Source organism: Pinus tabuliformis, chromosome 6, assembly GCF_031772625.1.
Source record: "Pinus tabuliformis cultivar Carrire ecotype Pingquan chromosome 6, CPIR1, whole genome shotgun sequence".
NCBI lineage: Eukaryota > Viridiplantae > Streptophyta > Pinopsida > Pinales > Pinaceae > Pinus > Pinus tabuliformis.
The window spans coordinates 1,328,763,286-1,328,784,224 of NC_142292.1; the positions used below are offsets into that span (position 1 = coordinate 1,328,763,286).

At 42.4% G+C, this 20,939-nt stretch overlaps 1 protein-coding gene across 1 annotated transcript in view; it reads right to left on the reverse strand.

Annotated features, from left to right (window-relative positions):
- ABCB27 (transporter associated with antigen processing protein 2) overlaps window positions 1-20,939 on the reverse strand; it is a 231,003-nt gene that overhangs the window by 49,821 nt on the left and 160,243 nt on the right. The window contains exons 8-12 of the mRNA XM_089426388.1: window positions 16,118-16,236; window positions 14,867-14,977; window positions 14,604-14,748; window positions 14,183-14,315; window positions 13,875-13,953 (exon numbers count right to left, since the gene is read on the reverse strand). Of these exons, the coding sequence (XP_089282514.1) occupies window positions 13,875-13,953; window positions 14,183-14,315; window positions 14,604-14,748; window positions 14,867-14,977; window positions 16,118-16,236 (587 nt within the window). The remainder of the gene's footprint in view (window positions 1-13,874; window positions 13,954-14,182; window positions 14,316-14,603; window positions 14,749-14,866; window positions 14,978-16,117; window positions 16,237-20,939) is intronic.

The window sequence follows — 20,939 nt, forward strand, 5'->3', positions numbered from 1 at the left end:
CCCAGAAAGCTTTTCTAAAATAGCTGACCCCCGAAAATCACCCCCTTGGGGATATACGTTGTCCCTCAAGGCTCTGCGCTGCCACTGAATAGAATCCACCAAAACTCAGCCCGAAACTCTGCCAAAATCCTCCAGTATGCAAGAGTTGATCCCTTGCTCAATCTCCCAGCTCTAATCCTCCACAAAACCCCCAATCCGGAACTCCCACCAAAAGAAATGCGTCCCTCTCTCTCAAGACTGTGCAGTCCTCAAAAGCTCAGCTCCTCCACAACGCCAAAGATCAATCCTACTACAAAAGACTGCTGGAAACTACATTGCACTAGTAGGCAATTGAAGTCCCCCAGCGCTAAGGGTGAGATCTCTGAACGGAGACACTCAATGCACTAAACAGTGTTGTAAACAAGCTAAACAGCCAGCGTGCTCCAAGTCGAAGTGACTAGCTCAAATGCACATAATTGAATGACAAAATGAGGAGGCTCCCCTCTCCTTTATAGCGTTGGCCTCTCTCAATCCCAAGGCCCACCTCCTCCAATGTAGTCCCTATCTTGCCACGTGTTCCTTTCCATCTGCGCATTCCCTCCAAGTGTCTGCGTGGGCCCCATCTCTGCGTGGTCCTTTGGCCCCCTTGGCTCCCTTTTAAGTCACAACGTTGTGCTACTAGGGAGTGACTTTATTCTAAAGGTGAGTTATGCCCCCCTTTTCCTCACCTTTTTATTTATAAATAACTATAAAAGGCAAAATTGAGCAAAATCAAATATTTCAATTAGCCATGGCTAATTAGGAATATTATAATCTCCCCCGGCAAAATGTTGCTTGTCCTCAAGCAACTGAAGTGATGGATGCTGCAAAATTTTCTCTCTCCCAAGTGGCATCGTCATCCGGTAAATTCTTCCACCTCACCAAGAATTCTCGAACCATCCGGCTCCGCAGCTGCCTCTCCCTGGTATCAATAATAGCCTCTGGCTGCAACACCAAATGCCCCTCATCATCCGTGGGTGGTAGCTCATCTGTCACTATCACATGTTGCCCCAATGCCTTTTTCATGCATGATACATGAAGGACGTTATGAATCTTGTTGCCTTGGGGCAGCTCTAACTCATACGCAACCTGTCCAATCCTGTGTATCACCCTGTATTGCCCATAAAAGCAGGGCTTGAGCTTCTCAACCCCCTTCTACTTCGGTGACCACTGTCGGTATGTCTGTAACCGTAGGTAGACCAAGTCCCCTACCTCAAACTGTCTCTCCACCCGACCCCTATCGGCATACAGCTTCTGCTGGTTTTGTGTTGTAGCTATATTATCCTTGAGAGCTCAGAGAATATGCTGACTCTCTTGGATCCAAATCTTGGCTCTCGGAACCTTGTTAGCACCAAACATCACATCAGCAAAAGATAAGGGATGATATCCATACAAAGCATAGAATGGTGACATACCAATGGACATGTGATGTGTAGTGTTGTAGCAGTACTCCCCCAGATGCAGCCACTTCAGCCATGCTTGTTGCTGCCCACTGACATAGTTACGCAAGTAGCCCTCCAACCACTTGTTAACTATCTCTGTTTGCCCGTCCGTCTATGGGTGATAACTGGTACTCGGTGTTAACTACATCCCCACCAACCGGAAAAGCTCCTACTAAAATCCGCCCATGAAACGGCTGTCCCTGTCACTACTGATGGTCTAGGGAAGACCATGTAACCTGAAGATCTCTCTGAAGAACAGCTCGACCACCTATGCTGCTATGTAGTGTGGGGATATGGCGAAAAAGTGAGTACTTCGTCAATCGATCAACGATGACAAAGATGCAATCCTTGCCCTGTACCATGGGCAACCCTGTGATGAAGTCCATTGAAATACACTCCCATTCCCCCTCCGGAATGGGAAAAGACTACAATAATCCTGCGGGATGGCTCATCTCCCCCTTGTTCCTCTGGCAAACGTCGCACTCCTGGACATGCTGGAGTACGTCTTCCTTGAGGCCCTTCCATGAGAACCTCTCTCTAATGGCCCTATAGGTTTTGGTAAACCCCTGATGGCCTGCCAATGGTGAATCATGTGACACCTGAAGTATCTTCTTCTTGAGCTGAGATCTCTCAGTCAAGAAGATCCGATCCCTGTAGTATATGATCTCATCAACCACCCTGTACCTGTCATCCGCCACTTGCCCATCCAAAACCTCACATGAAAATATGTCCTTGGAGTACTCTACTAAGAGTCAAGCCCTCCAGTCTGCGTCCAAGCTCATAAGAGACAACGCGGCTGGTCTACGTGAAAGGGCATCTTCTACCATGTTGTTCTTACCCTTGACATACTCAATGTCAAAGTCATATGCTTGGATCTTACTGATCCACTTATGCTGCCTCTCCTGTCGCCGCTTCTGCTCCAAAAAGAACCTGAGGCTATTGTAATCAGTCCTCACCCTGAAGCTGTTACCCACTAAATACTGTCGGTACTTGGCCAATGCATGCATGATGGCCAGCATCTCCTTGTCGTATATAGAATACAACCTCTCGTGCGGAAGGAGCTTCCGGCTCTCAAAAGCTATAGGGTGACCTCCCTGCATCAATACTGCATCGATCCCCTCTCTCGATGCATCACACTCCAAAACAAATGGCTGCGTAAAATCCAGCAATGCAAGCACTGGGCAGCTGCTCATAACCTCCTTGAGCATGTCAAAGGCTCGCTGCGCTGTATCTAACCAACGGAATGCCCCCTTCCTCGTCAGATCTATCAGGGGTGCAGCAAGCTGTGAGAAACTCTTCACGAACTTCCGGTAGTAAGTAAAAATGCCAATGAATCCTCGAAGCTTTGTCACGTTTCTCAGCTCCGACCAATCTCTAATGGCCCTGATCTTCTCCTCGTGGACCCTCACTCCGTCCACCCCTATGATTTGTCCCAAGTATAATATCTCCGTCAATCCAAAATCACACTTGGAGAGTTTGGCATAGAACCGCTGCTCCTCCAAGATGCACAATACTGTCTCAATGTGTTGGAGATGCTCCTCCCAAGTCCTGCTGTAACTGAGGATATCATCAAAGAACACCAACACAAACTTCCTTAAGTGACTGCGGAAGATGTGATTCATGCAAGACTGGAATGTAGCTGGGGCGTTGGTTAGCCCGAAGGGCATCACCAAAAACTCAAAGTGCCCATAGTGACACCTGAAGGCGATCTTGGGAATGTCCTGCTCCCTCACGCGAATCTGATGGTACCCAGATCTCAAATCAATCTTTGAGAAGAATCGTGCTCCTCTCAACTCATCCATCAACTCATTGATCCTGGGTATGGGGTACCTGTTCTTCAGTGTCTTCTTGTTCAGGGCCCTATAGTCAATGCACATCCTCAATGTGCTGTCCTTCTTCTTCACCAACACCACAGAAGAAGCAAAAAGTCTCGTGCTCAGCCGAATGTGCCCAAGAGCCAACAACTCCTAAATGGCCCGCTCAATCTCATCCCGATAGGCCTGGGATGCCTATAGGGGGTAGTAATCACTGCATGTATGCCCTGCCCAAGCTCAATGGTGTGCTCAAACCCTCGGTCTGGTGGCTGTCCTGGCGGAATCTCCCCAAATACTGTGGCATACCAATCAAGGATGGACTATATCTCCGGGTGCACTGTCTGCCCTGTAGTCCCTGTCTCTGATGCACGCAACTCTACTGCCCACTCTATGTCTCCCTTTCAGAAGACTGCCTCCATCAGATGAGCCGAAACAGTCTGAGACGGATATGTGTGTTGTCCCCTTATCTTCTCATGCCTCCCTGTATTCTCATCATCCCACTCCATCTCTAGGGCCCTCCAATCTGTAGTGACCTTCCCTAGAGTGATAAGCCATTGAACACCTAATACTATGTTGGTGTCCAGAATATTGACCACGAAAAAATGGTCAGTCAGTGTGTAGGTGCCCATCGTCATTGATAACTCTAGAACATAACAAGCACACACCATGGTCTGATCTCCTGGGGCCAGAACTGAAAATCCATCGAAGCTCTCTGTCTGTATACCTCTCCACTCAACCATCTGTGCATCGATGAAGTTGTGGGTTGCCCCACTGTCAACCAAAACTGATACTCGCTGGCCACGTACTGTCCCCCGTACGCGCAGCATCAAATACTTGGGAACTCCTCACAATGCTGCAAGGGCTCCTTCGGTAGGTGCAAAAGCTGCACCACCTGCTGCTGGTGGTGGAGGCAGCGAGGGACCCTGCACGACATGACTATCTCCTGCCTCCACATCCTCCTCATCATCCTCTTTCCCACTACTCTCGGAGAAGACCTCAATAAAGTGTGCTTTGCCAGCAGCACATCTATGTCCTGGTGCCCACGGCTCCTGATAGGTAAAGCACAACTGCTTCTTCTTCAACTCCCTCCTGGCGTCATCATCAATCTGTGCTCATCCTGGATTCCCTTTTGGAGGCGGAATCCTCACGTCTTTCCCCTTAGGCTAGAAAGCCTGTCTCTAGGGGTAAGGTGTTTGGGTCCTAGGAAAGGCATCCTATAAGTCCCGAGTCCTGCTGATAGCATCCTGGAGTGTGACTGGTCTAGTGGACCTGACTAGACCCCGAAGTGGCTCTGCTAACCCCTCAACGAACATGTAGATCCTCCATGTTGTGGATAGATGTGGCACCATCACTGAAATCCTCGAGAAGTCTGCAATGTAGGTCTTTGGGCTCCCTGTCTGCTTGAGCCTTGTCAGCTCAACAAAGTGTTGTTCCCGATCCCTCTGGTCAAACCTCTCCATCAATCTCCTGGTAAACTCGGGGCATATGTCATCACTGTGAAATGTCCGAGTGTAACCATCCCATGGAACCACCAATCCTGAGCCTCACCATCCAAATGTAATGTCGCCACCTTGATGCCCTCTGCCTCCGACATTTGGTTAAGCCGAAAATAGATGTCCAGCTTCTCCACCCAAGACCTCGCCAAACTGTTTGATGAACCATCAAACGTAGGCAAGTGGAATCTACTAGCTATGAGGTGGGTGTCTCCATCGTGATAATGCCAGTGTCCTCTGTGATGGTCGCGGGGTCTACTATCCCGCTGGAGCTTAACAAAGTCTCTGAATGAGAGAGCGTCCCTGAACTCCTGCCCATAGGCCTGGTACTCTGCAAAATAATGGCCCATGTGACCGGGCTCTGCCTCCTGCTAGGCTCCAGCCCCCATGTCTGCTCCTAGAAAAGTGGGCATGGTAGAGCGTGTAGGGGCATGTGAGGCCATTTGCTGAGTGGCACCCTGCTCTGGAAAATGGTGGGATGTACCTGATCCCTCACCCACCTGAAAAACCCTCGGGTTATCACGCTATCTAGCCTCCACCGCTGTGAATCTCTGCCCCATCACCTCGATCTGCCTCGACAGATCCTGCACTGATTTGAGGAGCATGTCCGCAAATCTCTTCCCGTCCTCATCTGCCATCGAATCCTCCAAATCTGCGTCCACCACAGGCTCCTCCTATCCTGCGTCCACCACAGGTTCCTCTTGTTCTGCGTCCACCACTGGAACACAATCTCCCTCTCCGTAGGTGTTCTCCAACCTATGCCTAGTGTCTCTGTATCTCCTACCTCTGTAACAGATGTAGGGCTTTTCCCCCAGTGTCATAGATTGCTAGCTCCACAGGCTGAGCCAAATCTATGCTCTGATACCACTGTAATACCCTGTTTCTGGGATATCCCTCAAACCCAAGCAAAATCCAACAAAACACGTCCAAATGATATAGTGACCGGGAAACTCAAAGTGATAAAAATAACAGTGGTACAACATATAATAATGTGAACATGAAATATAAGCAGATACTCAAGAAATGCAAAGAGAAATGCTAAGCCATTTTATTATACTGAGTAATGGAATGAGTACAGGAGGTGATCAGAAAGATGGCACCTCGACTTGCACAAGGCAAGTGAAGAAATACACTCAGAATAGCAAAGGAATGGCCTCTCTCTGAACTGCATCCAAGCTACTGGAGAACTGTCGTGCTGCTACTACTGGAAATCAATTGAGGATTTGGGGTTGTTCCCCTCCTCAGAAAATGATGAAACTCTGGAATCAGAGTCTACTCAAGAAACCCAGAAAACCCCAGAAAGCTTTTCTGAAATAGCCGACCCCCGAAAATCATCCCCTTGGGGATATACGTTGTCCCTCAAGGCTCTGCGCTGCCACTGAATAGAATCCACCAAAACTTAGCCCGAAACTCTGCCAAAATCCTCCAACATGCAAGAGTTGATCCCTTGCTCAATCTCCCAACTGTAATCCTCCACAAAACCCCCAATCCGGAACTCCCACCAAAAGAACTACGTCCCTCTCTCTCAAGACTGTGCAATCCTCAAATGCTCAGCTCCTCCACAACGCCAAAGATCAATCCTACTGCAAAAGACTGCTGGAAACTACCTTGTCCGAGTAGGTACTTGAAGTCCCCTGGAGCTAAGGGTGAGATCTCCGAACGGAGACACTCAATGCACTAAATAGTGTTGCAGACAGGCTAACAGCCAACATGCTCCAAGTTGAAGTGAGTAGCTCAAATGCACATAATCGAATGAAAAAATGAGGAGGCTCCCTTCTCCTTTATAGTGTTGGCCTCTCTCAATCCCAAGGCCCACCTCCTCCAATGTAGTCCCTCTCTTGCCACGTGTTCCTTTCCATTTGCACAGTCCCTCCAACTGTCTGCGTGGGCCCCATCTCTGCGTGGTCCTTTGGCCCCCTTGGCTCCCCTTTAAGTCACAACGTTGTGCTACTAGGGAGTGACTTTATTCTAAAGGTGAGTTATGTCCCCCTTTTCCTCACCTTTTTATTTATAAATAACTATAAAAGGCAAAATTGAGCAAAATCGAATATTCCAATTAGCCATGGCTAATTAGGAATATTACAAGTCAACACTTTGACTTATCTAGATAAGAGCAAAGATCATCTCTAAGAAGATGATACATGAGATCAGTTGAAGACATGCTGCTTCAACTGATTCTCCAAGGTGCTCCTTCACCTATCGTTGTGTTGCATTTCGTCATCATGCTGCACCTCACCGCGCTGCACCATGCTGTATCCATCATCACTATGTTGCATCTCATCATGCTTCATTAATCATGATTGTACCCATCATTGTACTGCATTATGTGCCATTGCTACACCATGTTGCTGTACTGACCTATGCTCTGGCTGCACCTTGCTTGCTTGTTGTCTCTTGCTTGCTTGTTGTCCCTAGCATTCTTGTTGTCCTTAGCATGCTTGTTGTTGCATGCTAGCTATCCCTTGCATGCTAGCTGTAACATTGCATGCTTGGTTTATTTGCTGCTAAGTACCATACAACTGTCCCAATATTAGTTAGTTGTCCCTTGCTTGATGCTCTCCTTCAGAGACAGATGCTTAGGCTGTTCCAGCAATTCCCAGCAGTTCCGAATGTTCTGGCAGTTCCAGTTATTCCCGACAGTTCTAGCAGTTCCGCAATTTCCACTGTTCTCGACAGTTCCGGTTATTCCCGGCAGTTCTGGCTTCTGCCCTCTGTGTCAACTTTCTTGCTTATTCCGGCAGTTCTGGCTTCTGCCCTCTGTGTCAACTTTCTTGCTTATTCCGGCAGTTCCGGCAATTTCGACAATTTCGGCTATTCCCGGCAGTTCCGGCTTTTCCCGACAGTTCCCGGCAGTTCTGCAATTTCGGTTGTCCTCAGCAGTTCCGGGCCCCGGCAATTCCGGCTATTCCTGGCAGTTCCGGCTTCTGCCCTCTGCATCATCTTTCTCGCCTATTCCGGCAGTTCCGACAGTTCCGTCAATTTCGACTATTCCCGGCAGTTCCGGCTATTCCATTAATTCCGGCTATTCTCGGCAGTTCTGACAATTTCAACTATTCCCAGCAGTTCCGATAGTTCCGACTATTCCGTCAATTTCAGCTATTCCTGGCAGTTCCGGCAATTTCGGCTATTCCCGGCAGTTCTGGCAATTTCGGCTATTCCCGACAGTTCCAGCAATTTCGACTATTCCCGACAGTTCCGGCAATTCCCGGTAGTTCCGGCAATTCCCGACAGTTCCAGCTATTCCAGCTATTCCCGGCAATTCCAGCTTCTGCCCTTTGGATTAGAGCAGCATTATCCCTTAGGATCTCTCCTCCTACTAAAACCCAAAGACAAGTAGAGAGGAAGAGATCCCAAGTGTGTTGAAAATGACTTGAAGGCCACCTCTATTTATACTAAAACGTTGAGCACAAGTGGGGTTTATTTGGTTTCTTGTCGAACTTGACAAATTGTCCCATAACACAAATAAATTCATATCTCCATGAATACTTATTGGAATCGGATGATCTTTAGATCAATCCTACACCTCTCGATGAGAGGGATCCAAGAAAAATATCAACTTCCATTAATAAGATGACCCACATGGAGTTTGGCCCTAGTTGCCAGTTTTAACACCAAGAGAGAAGATGATGTCCAAATGAGGAAAAGGTCACCTCTATTTATACAATTTGTTAAGGGTGAGGAGACCAATCTATTGGGCTTCATGAGCCTACATTTGACTGTGGTCGACCTTGACAATTTGTCCATAAGCGAAATAAATTCATAATTCCATTTCTGCTTGTCAGAATGAGATGATCTTTATATCAAAAGTGTACCTCTCCGAAAGAGGAATCCAATGCAATAATCATCTCCATAATATGAGTGCCAATTTTAACAATAACAGGATGAACAAAAATAATCTCATATTTTATTATAATAGATAAATGGGGATACAACCAATATAGCTAAGATGGGAAAGCTAGCCTCAAGAATCTACTCCAATACTGCCTTGGCCCTCCAAAACTGAACTGGGATACAACTGCTAAACTCTCCTACGCATTTTAGATAAATTCACCAAGGGGAGAGATGGGTACTCACCCACTCTCATTGAATCACCTAAGGGTGTTCATCCTGGGACTATTGTTGAAGCTGGGATCCCGGTTCTCCAAACCTTTCCACAAAAAAAATATTCAACTCAAAGATGTCTTCAAATGGTCTCCTCCCTTTATATTGATCTGATGGATCGCTCTAGAAGCCTTTATTTTATTATTATTTTAATCACTTAGTACTTTTTCCCTCCTCTGATTTTAATTAAAATACCTTTTTTAATTTGGGAAAATCGTAAATCGGCTTCCATTCCTCCTTAGGCCACTGAAAGTCACTTCCCACCATCTCATCCTATAGATCTTCTCGTTTTGGCTCCACCAAACTATTACACTAAGTTGTTTCATCAAGTATTCCTCCCAGAATGCCACTTGAAGCGTAATTAATTGAGTTAGGCTCCATAATAACCCTATTTTCCGAAAGTTGTTGGAATGCAATAGAACAAAAGGCAAGTTGTGCAGATGATATAATATGCCCAGCAAATGCCATCGGACCTCATAAAAACTCCTCAAAACCCCTCGAGAAGCCCCTGAGCCCGTTGATGGAGTAAACCTACACCTATGACCTAACTACCCCCAACCCTGGAAGTCCATCCTGACCATGCCATAAGGGATCCCAGAAAAAGGAACATGACAAGACGGTTGGTGTGATCATGGTGGCAAATTAAGTATTTTCTAGAGTTAAAAGTAACTTTAACTAGTTAATAAAAAGTCACTTTATTAAATAAAAGAGGTGAAAAGTGCTTTAGGAAGAAAAAGGAAAAAAGGGGAAAAATATTATTGAATAAAAGGGGAAAATGTCACTTGCGGAAAATTGTTGATTTTCTTAGTGCAATTAGGTTAGCACAATACTTCCGAAATTATGATAATTAATTTTGATGTAAATCTTCTTTTAACGTATTCCAATATATCATTCAATAATTATGCTTCATAAATTCAACCAATAAGAATAGTAGAATAATAGATATCACAACGCAAAAAAGAAAACAAGATTTACCCTAGGAAAACCCACCAATGCGAAAAATCCAACAACCTTTTTCAATAGAGAAATTATTCTTGTTCAATGAGAGACACACCTAGACCTATGGTCAAACCTGGTCTTCTCCTCCAAGTCAAGTCATCCAATCTAATCTAGCACTTCATTCTACCTATCTGACCCACAATTTCAGCCCTCCTATAGTTACCAGTTGCCCCAAAAATTTCGGCCCTACAACAATTGCCCCAATTACCCAAAAAATTTCGGCCCCTTGCAATAGAATGCATAGAAAACTATGAATCGCAGAAAGAGAGACTAGTTAACACATGCGAGCTGCAAGAGATATTTTGGCCACCTTCTTTGTCATATTTCATACTCCTTGTCCTTCGCTTGATTGCTGAAAACTTTTCTTGTGAGTGAGAAATCGAATGCCCAAACAGAGGAGGAGTTGTTGCCTTTTTATAGTGATTTGTCTAGGTCGAATGGATGCCTTTAGGGGCCAAGGCAGACTTGACTTGGGGGAAGCCGACTTGTCATTTTTGGAGCCAAAAATTACATTTCAAAAATTCAAATTTTTATCTTTAAAAAGTCGCAATGAGACTTTGACTCGAAATAAATTTTCATTTGACTCTAGCGTTTATAAATATGCTTTACAACGATAAATACAAGTACGTCAAGTGACAAAATATACATTATGCTTTACAATGATCAAAAACTTTGGAGAAGATCCGACAAAAACTTTTAAAAAGGGAGAGAAGGCCATTTCTTATTCATTTCGATTTGTTTATTATTTCTGGTGATTGTTTTGGGCTCAAGCGAGTCTAACTCGAGGGTTTTAGGAGAAGTGATCAAACAGGTTTCGATGGACTTTGAGTGCCACCCTAGCCAATACTTAGTTGATTTCGATGAACTTCGAGTGCCACCATAGTTGGCATTGCAGGAAGATATCCAGATCTTCCATTTGCATTTATTGTGTTGAAGTATGTAACTAGGTTCAGTCTTCATAAATATGAAATGTACTCTTGATTCTTGTATATTGTAAAAAGAAAGAAAAATTATTATTACTACTTTTTTAGCATGGGTTTCATGCTCAAAGTCGATTTATTTGTAGGTCAAGCACCCATTGAGTGCTTATAGGGTTTGTCATAGAGTCAAGAAGTCGATTGAGTCATTGTCATATATGAAAGACCCCATTGGGCACTTTATATCATGTAAAAGAAATTTATGTAATCCAAAAACTGTCATATATTCTCCTCCAAGACCAAGTTGGCCTACAAGAAGGGAAGTCGGCCTACAAGTGTCAAATCAGCCTCATGAAGAGCAACTCGACCTCACAAGAAACCTATATATATAAGAGCTCAACCTCATTTGAAGAGAGCATCCAATCAAGTTCGATTACAAGGAACAAGAGCCTAATAACCAGCGAAGAAGAGAACACAAGGAAGAAAAATCGAAACATTTTTGGGGACTGTTTTGGGATGCATGATCTTACACGTGCGAGAAAACTAGGGAATCTGTTGCAGCAGCAAGACAGAAAATTGCAGTCATCTTGGAGGTCAAAATCAGGTGTGAAAAGGATAAAGCTTGCAGGCTGAATTGTCAAGGAAGAAAAAGCTAATCAAGCAAAGGAGAAAGGAGGCAAAATTCACCATTATTTTCTCACATGTGCCAGCAAGGGTTTATGCAGTAGAGGCCGTAAATTACAGTCATGAAGCAACAGCAGAATTTCTGAAGAAGAGGCCGAAATCTGAAGTTCTGAAGCAGGTTGACTTGGGTTTGACTTGGTGAGAAGCAAGTTCATCAAGAAGAGGTTTGACTTGGTCTTGGTGGAGTCTTTGTCAAGGGTCTTAGGTATTGGAATTCGTCATTTGAAGATCCTATACGAAGAGAAGAATTCTTGTGGGTTTTCCTCTCAAGAGGAGATGTTTTGGCCTTGGCTAGCACCCTACATTTTGTGTCCTCTTGTCTCACTGATCTTCACAGTTTGGTAGTTGTTTGATGATAAGAACAAAATAATAATCCAGTGAAAGAATAAGTTAATTACAAGTACATCAAGTTAAGAAAAAGAACATCACAAGCAGTTATCAAAGTAAGAGAAATCACCCTAATCTAGCTGCCCTTGATTTCTCGACATGGTATCAGAGCTAAGGTGACAACAACCAGAAAAGGCAGTTTGAAGCAGTGTTTTTAAAACCGGAACCGGTGACCGGACCGGTCCACCTAATGAACCGGTTTACCGACCGGAACCGGTCTAACCGGGACTGGTTTGGTCTAAACGAACTGGTTTTAGAAAAATACATTAAATAATTATTTTTTAATGAAAAAAACTATTTTTAAGATTTAAAACCATGATTCCAAGCCAATAGAGACAAAATATGCAAAGATTGCTCATTGATATACCATGTAAAGCCTTAAAGGTGAATATATCAAAATGGCACCGAGTGCAATACATATCATCGACAAAATACATAAGCAATGAGGCTCTAAATGGCCACTAGAGTGCAAAAATAAAGCCTACAAACTATGGGGCCAGTGGCCTACTACAAGACTTCAGTCTAGACTCTACATATATGATAATAGTAATACTATAATAGTGATCAACATTATCACTTGAAGTTGAAACTTCTCATGAGTCTCAGTCATCATGATCAAACTCAGTTGGTTGAGTCTCGACTCCCAAACTGTGTAGCCACAAACTTCTCTATTGGTTCAGTGACTTGAGTCTCAAACTTTTGAAGGTATTCTGCCCTAATATGCCCTATTATTTCATTTGGTGCTCCACATGGCTTTACATGGCCTCCTATCCCAGCCAAGTGTTGCTTGAACCTGTTAATACCCCCTCCTTGAATGGATTTTTGGCAATATTTGCAGATCATTTTGCCATCAATCATATCACAATGAGCCCATGCAGTATCTTCGGCTTTTGGAGGCATGATGACTCCCTGGATGGTAGATCATAGAAGTGAGAAGTTTATAACACAAAAAAAAAATTCATGGACAGCAGACTCAAATGAGGAATTATCAAGTGCAAATCCTTACCTGGAAATGCAAACTAGCTCCCTTAGCCTCCTCTTGAAGATGGCAACTCCACTGACAGCTACACACTATCTCCAAAATAGCTCCAACTCCAACTCCATGATGACTACTTCAGCAAAAACTCCACACTCTCCAAGCTCACAAACAAACTCACAAACACTCCAAATCAGTTGTGTGAGACAAATGAGAGTGAGAGGGGTGTCTTATAGCAAGTGTGAGGGTGTTTTTGGAGGGAAAATACCTTTCCCTCACCCCCAAAACCCCTAAACCACCCTCATTTCCAAAAACCGCAGCGCTTTTTCATTTTACCGGCGGCCTGTCCATAAACCGGCCGGTTTGCTATAAACCGGCCGGTTCCGCCCTAAACCGGCCGGTTTTTACCGGTTAGGGCCTTTTTTTGGGCACATTGGGGTGTAAACCGGGTTAGAAGGGCCGGTTCGGACCGGCCAGGCCTCCAACCGGCCGGTTAGACCGGAACGGTTTTTAAAACTATGGTTTGAAGATCATCCATTGAAGAAGGATACATAAGGGCCAAGCATCAGGAAAGCGTCAAGGAAAAATTAAAGGCATCAAGGAGGACTATCCATCACATCACAAGGATCACATCATCACAACACTTGGAAGAAGAAAAAAGACCTGAAAGACCATACCTCCATTCAAATAAGGACTCTACACTTGAAGCATTCTTTAGTGGGTCGCCTTTCTTTAGTGCCCCTAGGGTCTGTGTTGTGCTTTTAGGACTTGTGTTTGGGTGGTAACAGACTCTAATCCAACTAATAAGTCAAATGAATATATGGTTGGTGACTCGGCATAAATTACATCAACTAGACTGGATACTTCACATATAGTGTGCTATATTTCTCGCTTTGTGAAATCTGTACAAAACTGATATGAAAAACCAATATCAATTGTTTCACCATTGATCAGTCATACAAAATTTATAATTAAATTGGAAATATGAAATGCTAACGCAAGCAAATAATACAGATCCAGACATTAGGAATTTATTTTGGTACCTGGAGAACCATATTATTCGGGCGCGAAGGGTAAGCAAACCACACATCATCCAATTCAACCTCCCCATCATCTTGGTCCCTGTCACGGCCAGTGTCCATATTATCTTGTTAGAACTACTTAAGAACCTAGCAAATCTGCCTAATTATGTGTATTTAGCTACACCATTGTAGTTTTTAACTTATAGCACATGTAATTTGCAAAATTAAATTTGTATCCACCCTCGTTGACAAGAAAAAACAAATGGTAATAGTACTCCCAGTGCATGAAGAACATCAGAGTGCACACAGATCTCTGTTCTGACTCTTACTGTAAAGGACATTTATTTCCTGATTTTAACATGGTTGAAGTACGATCTAGAATCTGGAAAACTCTTCGACTTGCTCCTGCAGCCTTCATGGCTGTTGTATACAATCCCGATAAGGAAGATACAGATGAACCCACTGAACAGAGCATAAGATAAATGTTAACAAATTTATAAATGTGAACTGACTTACATGTTATACCTAGCCTTTTACCCATTGCAACAAAGAACAAATCCTTAAGACAAAATAAACCTGAAAATATTTTTTTCCTTCATATTGATATTATGTAACTAGCACGCATCGTTTTTTTTGAAAAATACATCAGATCTTTACAAACAGAGAAGCAAAATGTGGGAGTATATACAACAGAAATCATAACCTCTTCCATAATGCAACTACTACTGAGATAAAGTCCAAATAGCAGACCTGTGAGGCTATAAAGGACAAAAGATGTGAGGTTCCCAGTCGTCATGGTCCCATAAATGGTCAAGTAAGCACCATAGATAACCACAATAACTACCGACAATGTGGATGCTCCATTCATGCCTCCGTAGAAAAGCCCGATCACTTTCTGCTCATAGAAACAAAAAAAATTAACGAACTAATATTTCACATGTTATACAAAATGATTTCTGTTCCTGATAGACATATACAAGACCACAATTTCACTAGAATTTTTGGAAACATACAGCTTGTTTAAGGCCAAGCTTCAAAGTCTCATCTACTTTTTCTCCATAGCGTAAGCTTTCGTGTCCTTCCTGTGCAAAGGATCTTACTGTGCGTACTGCACCAAAAGATTCCTGCAAGAGACAAAAGGTATTTTCACTGGCTGCAACAAAATCCTGTGATGAAATCAGATGCAAGGGACACTATTCTGATTTTGACATTTTTTTGATAGACAATCAACCTCAATTTTTATTTCTGCTTTCTCATCATGCCAGTTTATTAAAAGAATCACTTGACGATGTAAGTCATGACTTATGCCATTAAATTTGAAATTTAATCTCAGTATTGTCGAAATACGATTGAGTTCCATTGGTTTGCTACCATACTTCTAGTATGTAAGAACTTCAAATGACCGTGTTCATTTTGTACATGTTGAGATGCAAAATGTAGCCGAAGCCATGTCAGGAGAGATAATAAAAGACATCTTTAATATTAGTATTTAAATAAAAAAGATTGCAATGCATGAAGCACATACCACTACTTAGGATTCACATCACAGCAATATAAAATTAGTTAAGCTCAAAAAGTTTTCCATCTGATAAAGAGCAGGATGTAAAGCAGTCTATGCCTGCATAAAAGGACATTCAAGAATCCTTGAGAACAGCTCTTGGTATAATCCTTTGGAACTTCTCCAACTGACTTCCCCGTACATTCTCTCCCCTTTTCCAAATATATTAAATTTTCTCACACCCTAACTTTCATTGTGAAGTAGTTGCAGCATTGTAAAGTGGTACTGTCACTTGTACTACTTGCCAGCCGCATTTATATTATGTCAAACCATAGAAGTTAAAAACAAAAAACAAAAAAATTGTGTTTTGTATAAATAATAAACTTATGTTTTGTATTATTCTTTATCACATTTTACAGTATAGTTAAACTTTGAATGTAGCAAGCCAAAAAAAGTGTCAAACCAAATGCACCTATCTTTAATTGAACCCAAAATGATCCACCAATTGATACACAAAAATGGAAGGATATGTTGACCCAGAAGAGAGCGAAGTAGATGACCCATAATCATCATCTTCTCATTTGCATTTCACATCACATTTATGAAAACAAGTTCATACAGCTTTTCAATGGTTGTATGGTTGTAAAGAAGGCAAATAATGACACAATTCTACAGTTTGAAACCTCAATTTAGTTGCAGGTTATCAAGATCTCTCTTTCTAATACAATAGCCCCACACAGACACATACAGAGAGAGAGAAACAGACCTCAGCAATCGATGCAGCCATAGCAGCTGCAGCTTGAGTCTTGTGAGAAAGTTCACGAACATACCGCCCGAACTTACGTACACCAACTGATATGACAGGAACAACTGCCAATGCCAATACTGCAAGAGAAAAATGGTCAGAAAATTAAATGCTTTATATGACCCAAAACTGTACTAAGACAAGTGCGTAGTGAATAGTTAGAAACTAAATTGCACGATACGGGGAAACAGATACGGGTTTCCGAAATGGGCACAGTTACGAAACGTGACCCCCCAAAATTTTGGAAATGGGGAAATGCAATATATATGTTAAAACATTTAATAAATGTTATGTGCAATCATAAATCATACATGATACATTATTACATTGTGATTACATTGGCCAATGTCATTGCTTAAACTATAAGTCTATCAATTATACATGATGATGAAACATACTAACATCACAGTTACTCATCAATGATCTCATAATGAAAGTAGTGATATCCAAAAACAGCCTTGATAAATGAGGCTTATTGTAAATATATATCCAAAATCAGCCTTTATATATGAGGTTGGAAGTACAATGCTACATCAACAAGTATCAAACAATGGACAATGAACACATATAGAAATAAAACATGAGCTCAATCTAGTTCACAGTAAAGACTAAAAGTCTTCAATCTTCATCCTCATCATCATAATCCTCGTCAAAAATAGAAGCAGAAGCATGCTCAACAGTGGATGGTGGAGCGGAAGAAGATGATGGGCAAGAGTCTTTTTATAACTTGTGAGAGACATCTAGAAGCACCCACACAATATTTTAATCGACAAGTAAAAATGTTAAAAAGACAAAAAGACAAAAAAAGAACGAAAAAAACAAGTATTTTTGCCGGAAAGGCAGTCGTACGAGCTTGAAACACGTTTCAGGCCTTACTGGCCACGTTTCAGGCTTCAGTGTTTTAAAACTAGGCCAATCCGAATCATATTCACCTTTGGTTGACCGTGCCAAACCCCTGCTCAGGTCAGCTAGGTAGAAAAACCGGTCCGACGGTCGGTCCGTTATCGAACCAGCCGAGCCAGACACCGATTCGATCGGTTCGTTAACGGACTGACCGGGTTGGTCGAGCCAATGTTTTAAGACTCCGACTCCGACTCCGACGAGGATCGACTCCGACTCCGACTCCGACGAGGATCGACTCCGACTCCGACTCCGACTCCGACTCCGACGAGGATCGACTCCGACTCCGACTCCGAAACGGTAATGACTCGGCCGGCTCGATTTCAATGACTCGGTCGTTGTAAAAAATACATTAAATATTTTTTTTATTTATAAAAAAACATAATTTTAAAGATTTTCATTCATGTTTCCAAACACACAGCATTATAATATAGATGGAAGACAACATATGATCAAAGTAGGCTCATGAACCAATCCATTATATCAAAATGGTACCCAATGGCAATACATAGTCAACTGTCATACATGATCGAAGACTCAAAACAAAAAACACATAACCAAGGAGGCCAGAAATGGCCTCTACAACAAAAGTAAACTGTGACGGTCACCAGACTCCAGTACTAGTACTACAGTACTACTGGGCCACTGGCTAGTAGCTACTGTCAGAGGAGCCAAGATCACGTCGATCAATCTCTGGATCATCATCATCAGAGTCAGACAGGGGGCCCCATGACTCCTCCTCATCATCATCATCCCCAACTGCAACTGTAGAAGTGGTACCACTAGCAGGTTGTGCAACTGCAGCAGATGCAAGCTGAGATAGAGTAGATATGCGGCTGCGCTTCTGTCGTGGTTGAGTAGAGGAAGCACCTACAGCTGGAGTCCTTGCTGGCTGTGAGACTGAGGCTGGTGGATTGGGATCTGCATTCAACTGAATAGGCTGAGGTTGAACAACATGTTCAAGTTCAACTGATGTCTCCAGATCTAAATCTAAATCAAGATCCTCATCAGGATCAAACTCTGCTGGACAACTCTCCACTACCCAATCTGATGTTGGATCAATGTCTTCCAACACAATGGGATCTGAATCAGGTCTTTTGTTCAACAAATGGTTTCGTCTGAGCCGAAGGTTGTATTGGACAAAAACTAGATCATTTAACCGTTTTTGATCCAAACGGTTTCTCTTCTTTGTGTGACTCCTCTCAAAGACAACCCAATTGCGCTCACACCCAGATGCACTGCAAGTTTGACTCAAAATACGAATTGCAAACCTTTGCAATTCAGGACAATGGCCACCAAAGGCCTCCCACCATTGTGCTGCAAAAAACATAAAAACATAGGAGTGTAATGAGTTAGCTCAACAAAATTACAAATTATATCTAACTTTCAAATTATAAACGATTTAACAAACTTTAAAAAAAAGTAAAACTATTAAGAATTTGAAAATTGAAATTTTTGTTTACCTGGCTCATCTGCTTCTCTTGCAATCTTTGCTAGGTTCTTCCCAAAGGTACCTGCTACATTGCTGAAGATATTGGCCTGTCGGTGTATCTCCAGCTGATCAGATTCCAATAGGATCATGCGTTCAATGCAATCAACCAGTCCATCTCTGACCTCCCCCCTCAAAGCTCCTCACTCCTTAGCTTTATAATGATACCATGGGTTCAAAAAACACCCAGCTGCATGTATAGGGCGATGGAGTTGATTGTTCCATCTTTCATCAATGATTGCCCAAATGGGCCCATACTTTGCCACTCTATCCTTGTATACCGTCTTTATTTGCTCCTTTGCTTGATCCATAGCCTCATAAATGAAGCCCATAGCCAACCTTTCCCCATCCACCAACCGCAACACCTTAACTAGTGGCTCAGCAAGCTTCACAATCTCTGCTGCCTTTCTCCAAAAAGTTTCTTCATGGACTTTCCTTTTCAATTCTTTGCCTTCTGGTTTGTTAGACCAATTGCTTTGATTCCATTCATCACTGGAAAACATCTTTTGCAAGTTTCTATGTTGGGAAAGCATAGATTGCAATGTCAAAAAATGTGTAGCAAATCTAGTGATGGCAGGCCTAATAATATCCTTGCCCCCAGTGTGTTTCCTCATGAGGCTCAAAACCAATGTATGATTGTAGATAAATTTTGTTATGCTTTTGGCATGATCTATAGTGTTTTTGACCCAATCTAATTTTCCAATATCCTCAAGCATGAAGTCTATGCAATGTGCAGCGCATGGGGTCCAAAATATGGTCTTGTGTTTTTCCTCTAACAGTTTACCAGCAAGAACATAGTTAGAGGCATTATCTGTGATGATTTGAACAACATTAGCCACCCCCACCTCCTCAACAACCTGATCCAATAGCTGAAACAACAAGTGGCCATCTTTTATCTTATTAGATGCATCAACTGATTTTAAAAACATGGTTCCCTGTGGGCAGAAGACAAGAAAGTTTATGATGATACGGTTTCTTTGATCAGTCCATCCATCTGACATGATGGTACACCCTGTTCTTGCCCATGAGTCCCTGAACTCTTGCAAATACTCATTAATGGATTGAATTTCTTTCTACAAACGAAACCCCCTTAGCTCATGCATAGTAGGGCCTTTGAAGCCTTTTCCAGCAGCGTGTATGGCATCAAACATAGGCTCATAATATGGTGAACGAGCAACATTAAAGGGGATATCAGCATCATACCACCATCTAGCTATGTAATCACAAGCAGTCTCCCTCAATTCTTTCTTCCAATGGTCATCTAAAGTGGGCTGCATTTGAGTTTTACTAACTTTAGGACCATGTGCATCTGATGGAGAGGAGGGAGTGAAATAACTTTTGATAGTCACATCACCCTTTTTCAAATTCATTCTACCCTTTCCCTTATCTTGAACAGAACCAAAAGAGGGAGGAACATATCGGAAAGGGTTGGATGCCTCAGTTTGAGGGATAGAGGAAGAACCCTCAAAATCATAGTGGGGGTTGGTAGCCATCATTTTTTGTATCTCCCTCTTCCTCCCAATTTCAGCCTGTATGTCTTTTTGCCTAGCCTTATCTTCTTTAAATTTCTCAAAGCTGGCCAACAAATTCTTTCTAATCTCCCCAATTTCTGGTGAGGTACATGGGGTAATTTGGCCTCTAATCCCTGCCAAGTGTTGTTTCAGCCTATTAATGCCCCCAGGACCTTCCTTAATTTTCCTATGGCAAAATTTGCATTGCATTTGACTATCAACCTGTTGTCGCGCGAATTGACACGACAACGCTCAAACCGGGGGCTGTCACTCTGATCCCCGATCCCTCCGTTTAAGCCTGTCTCCCGCGGCTAAGGGGGGTAGTCCCTGTGAGATGATGAGAACCAATTGTCGACCAGTTGGTTGGGAGACACGAGACACGATATGAAAAGCACTAGATGGATTTGATTAATTTAGCAGACCAGTGCCTTAAGAGATTGTGGTTAAAACGATTACTTGTTAAATGATATAAAAATATGGACCATGAATAGCAATCATCTATCATCAGCTAAATCACAATGCTCCTAGAATGACCAAAATGATATCCAGCGACTGGGAACCTTAAAAAGATAAATGCTTTAAACCACCACGAGAATCACAAACCATTAACCAGATATCAATTTCGCATCTCGACTTGAGAATTCAGCATGAAAGATATAACATGAAAAACCACTAAATCTGGCAAAATAATTTTCCACGAAATTTTTATATTTTTTCGAATTTTTTTTTTATTTTTTTATTTTTATTTTTTTTATTTTTTATTTTTTTTAAATCTAAAAGCTAGAACTAATTAAAAATAATTAAACTAAGCTAAATTAAAAAATTAAAACTCTAAATAACAAAAACTTTTAAATAAATCTTTTTTATTATTTTTTATATTTTA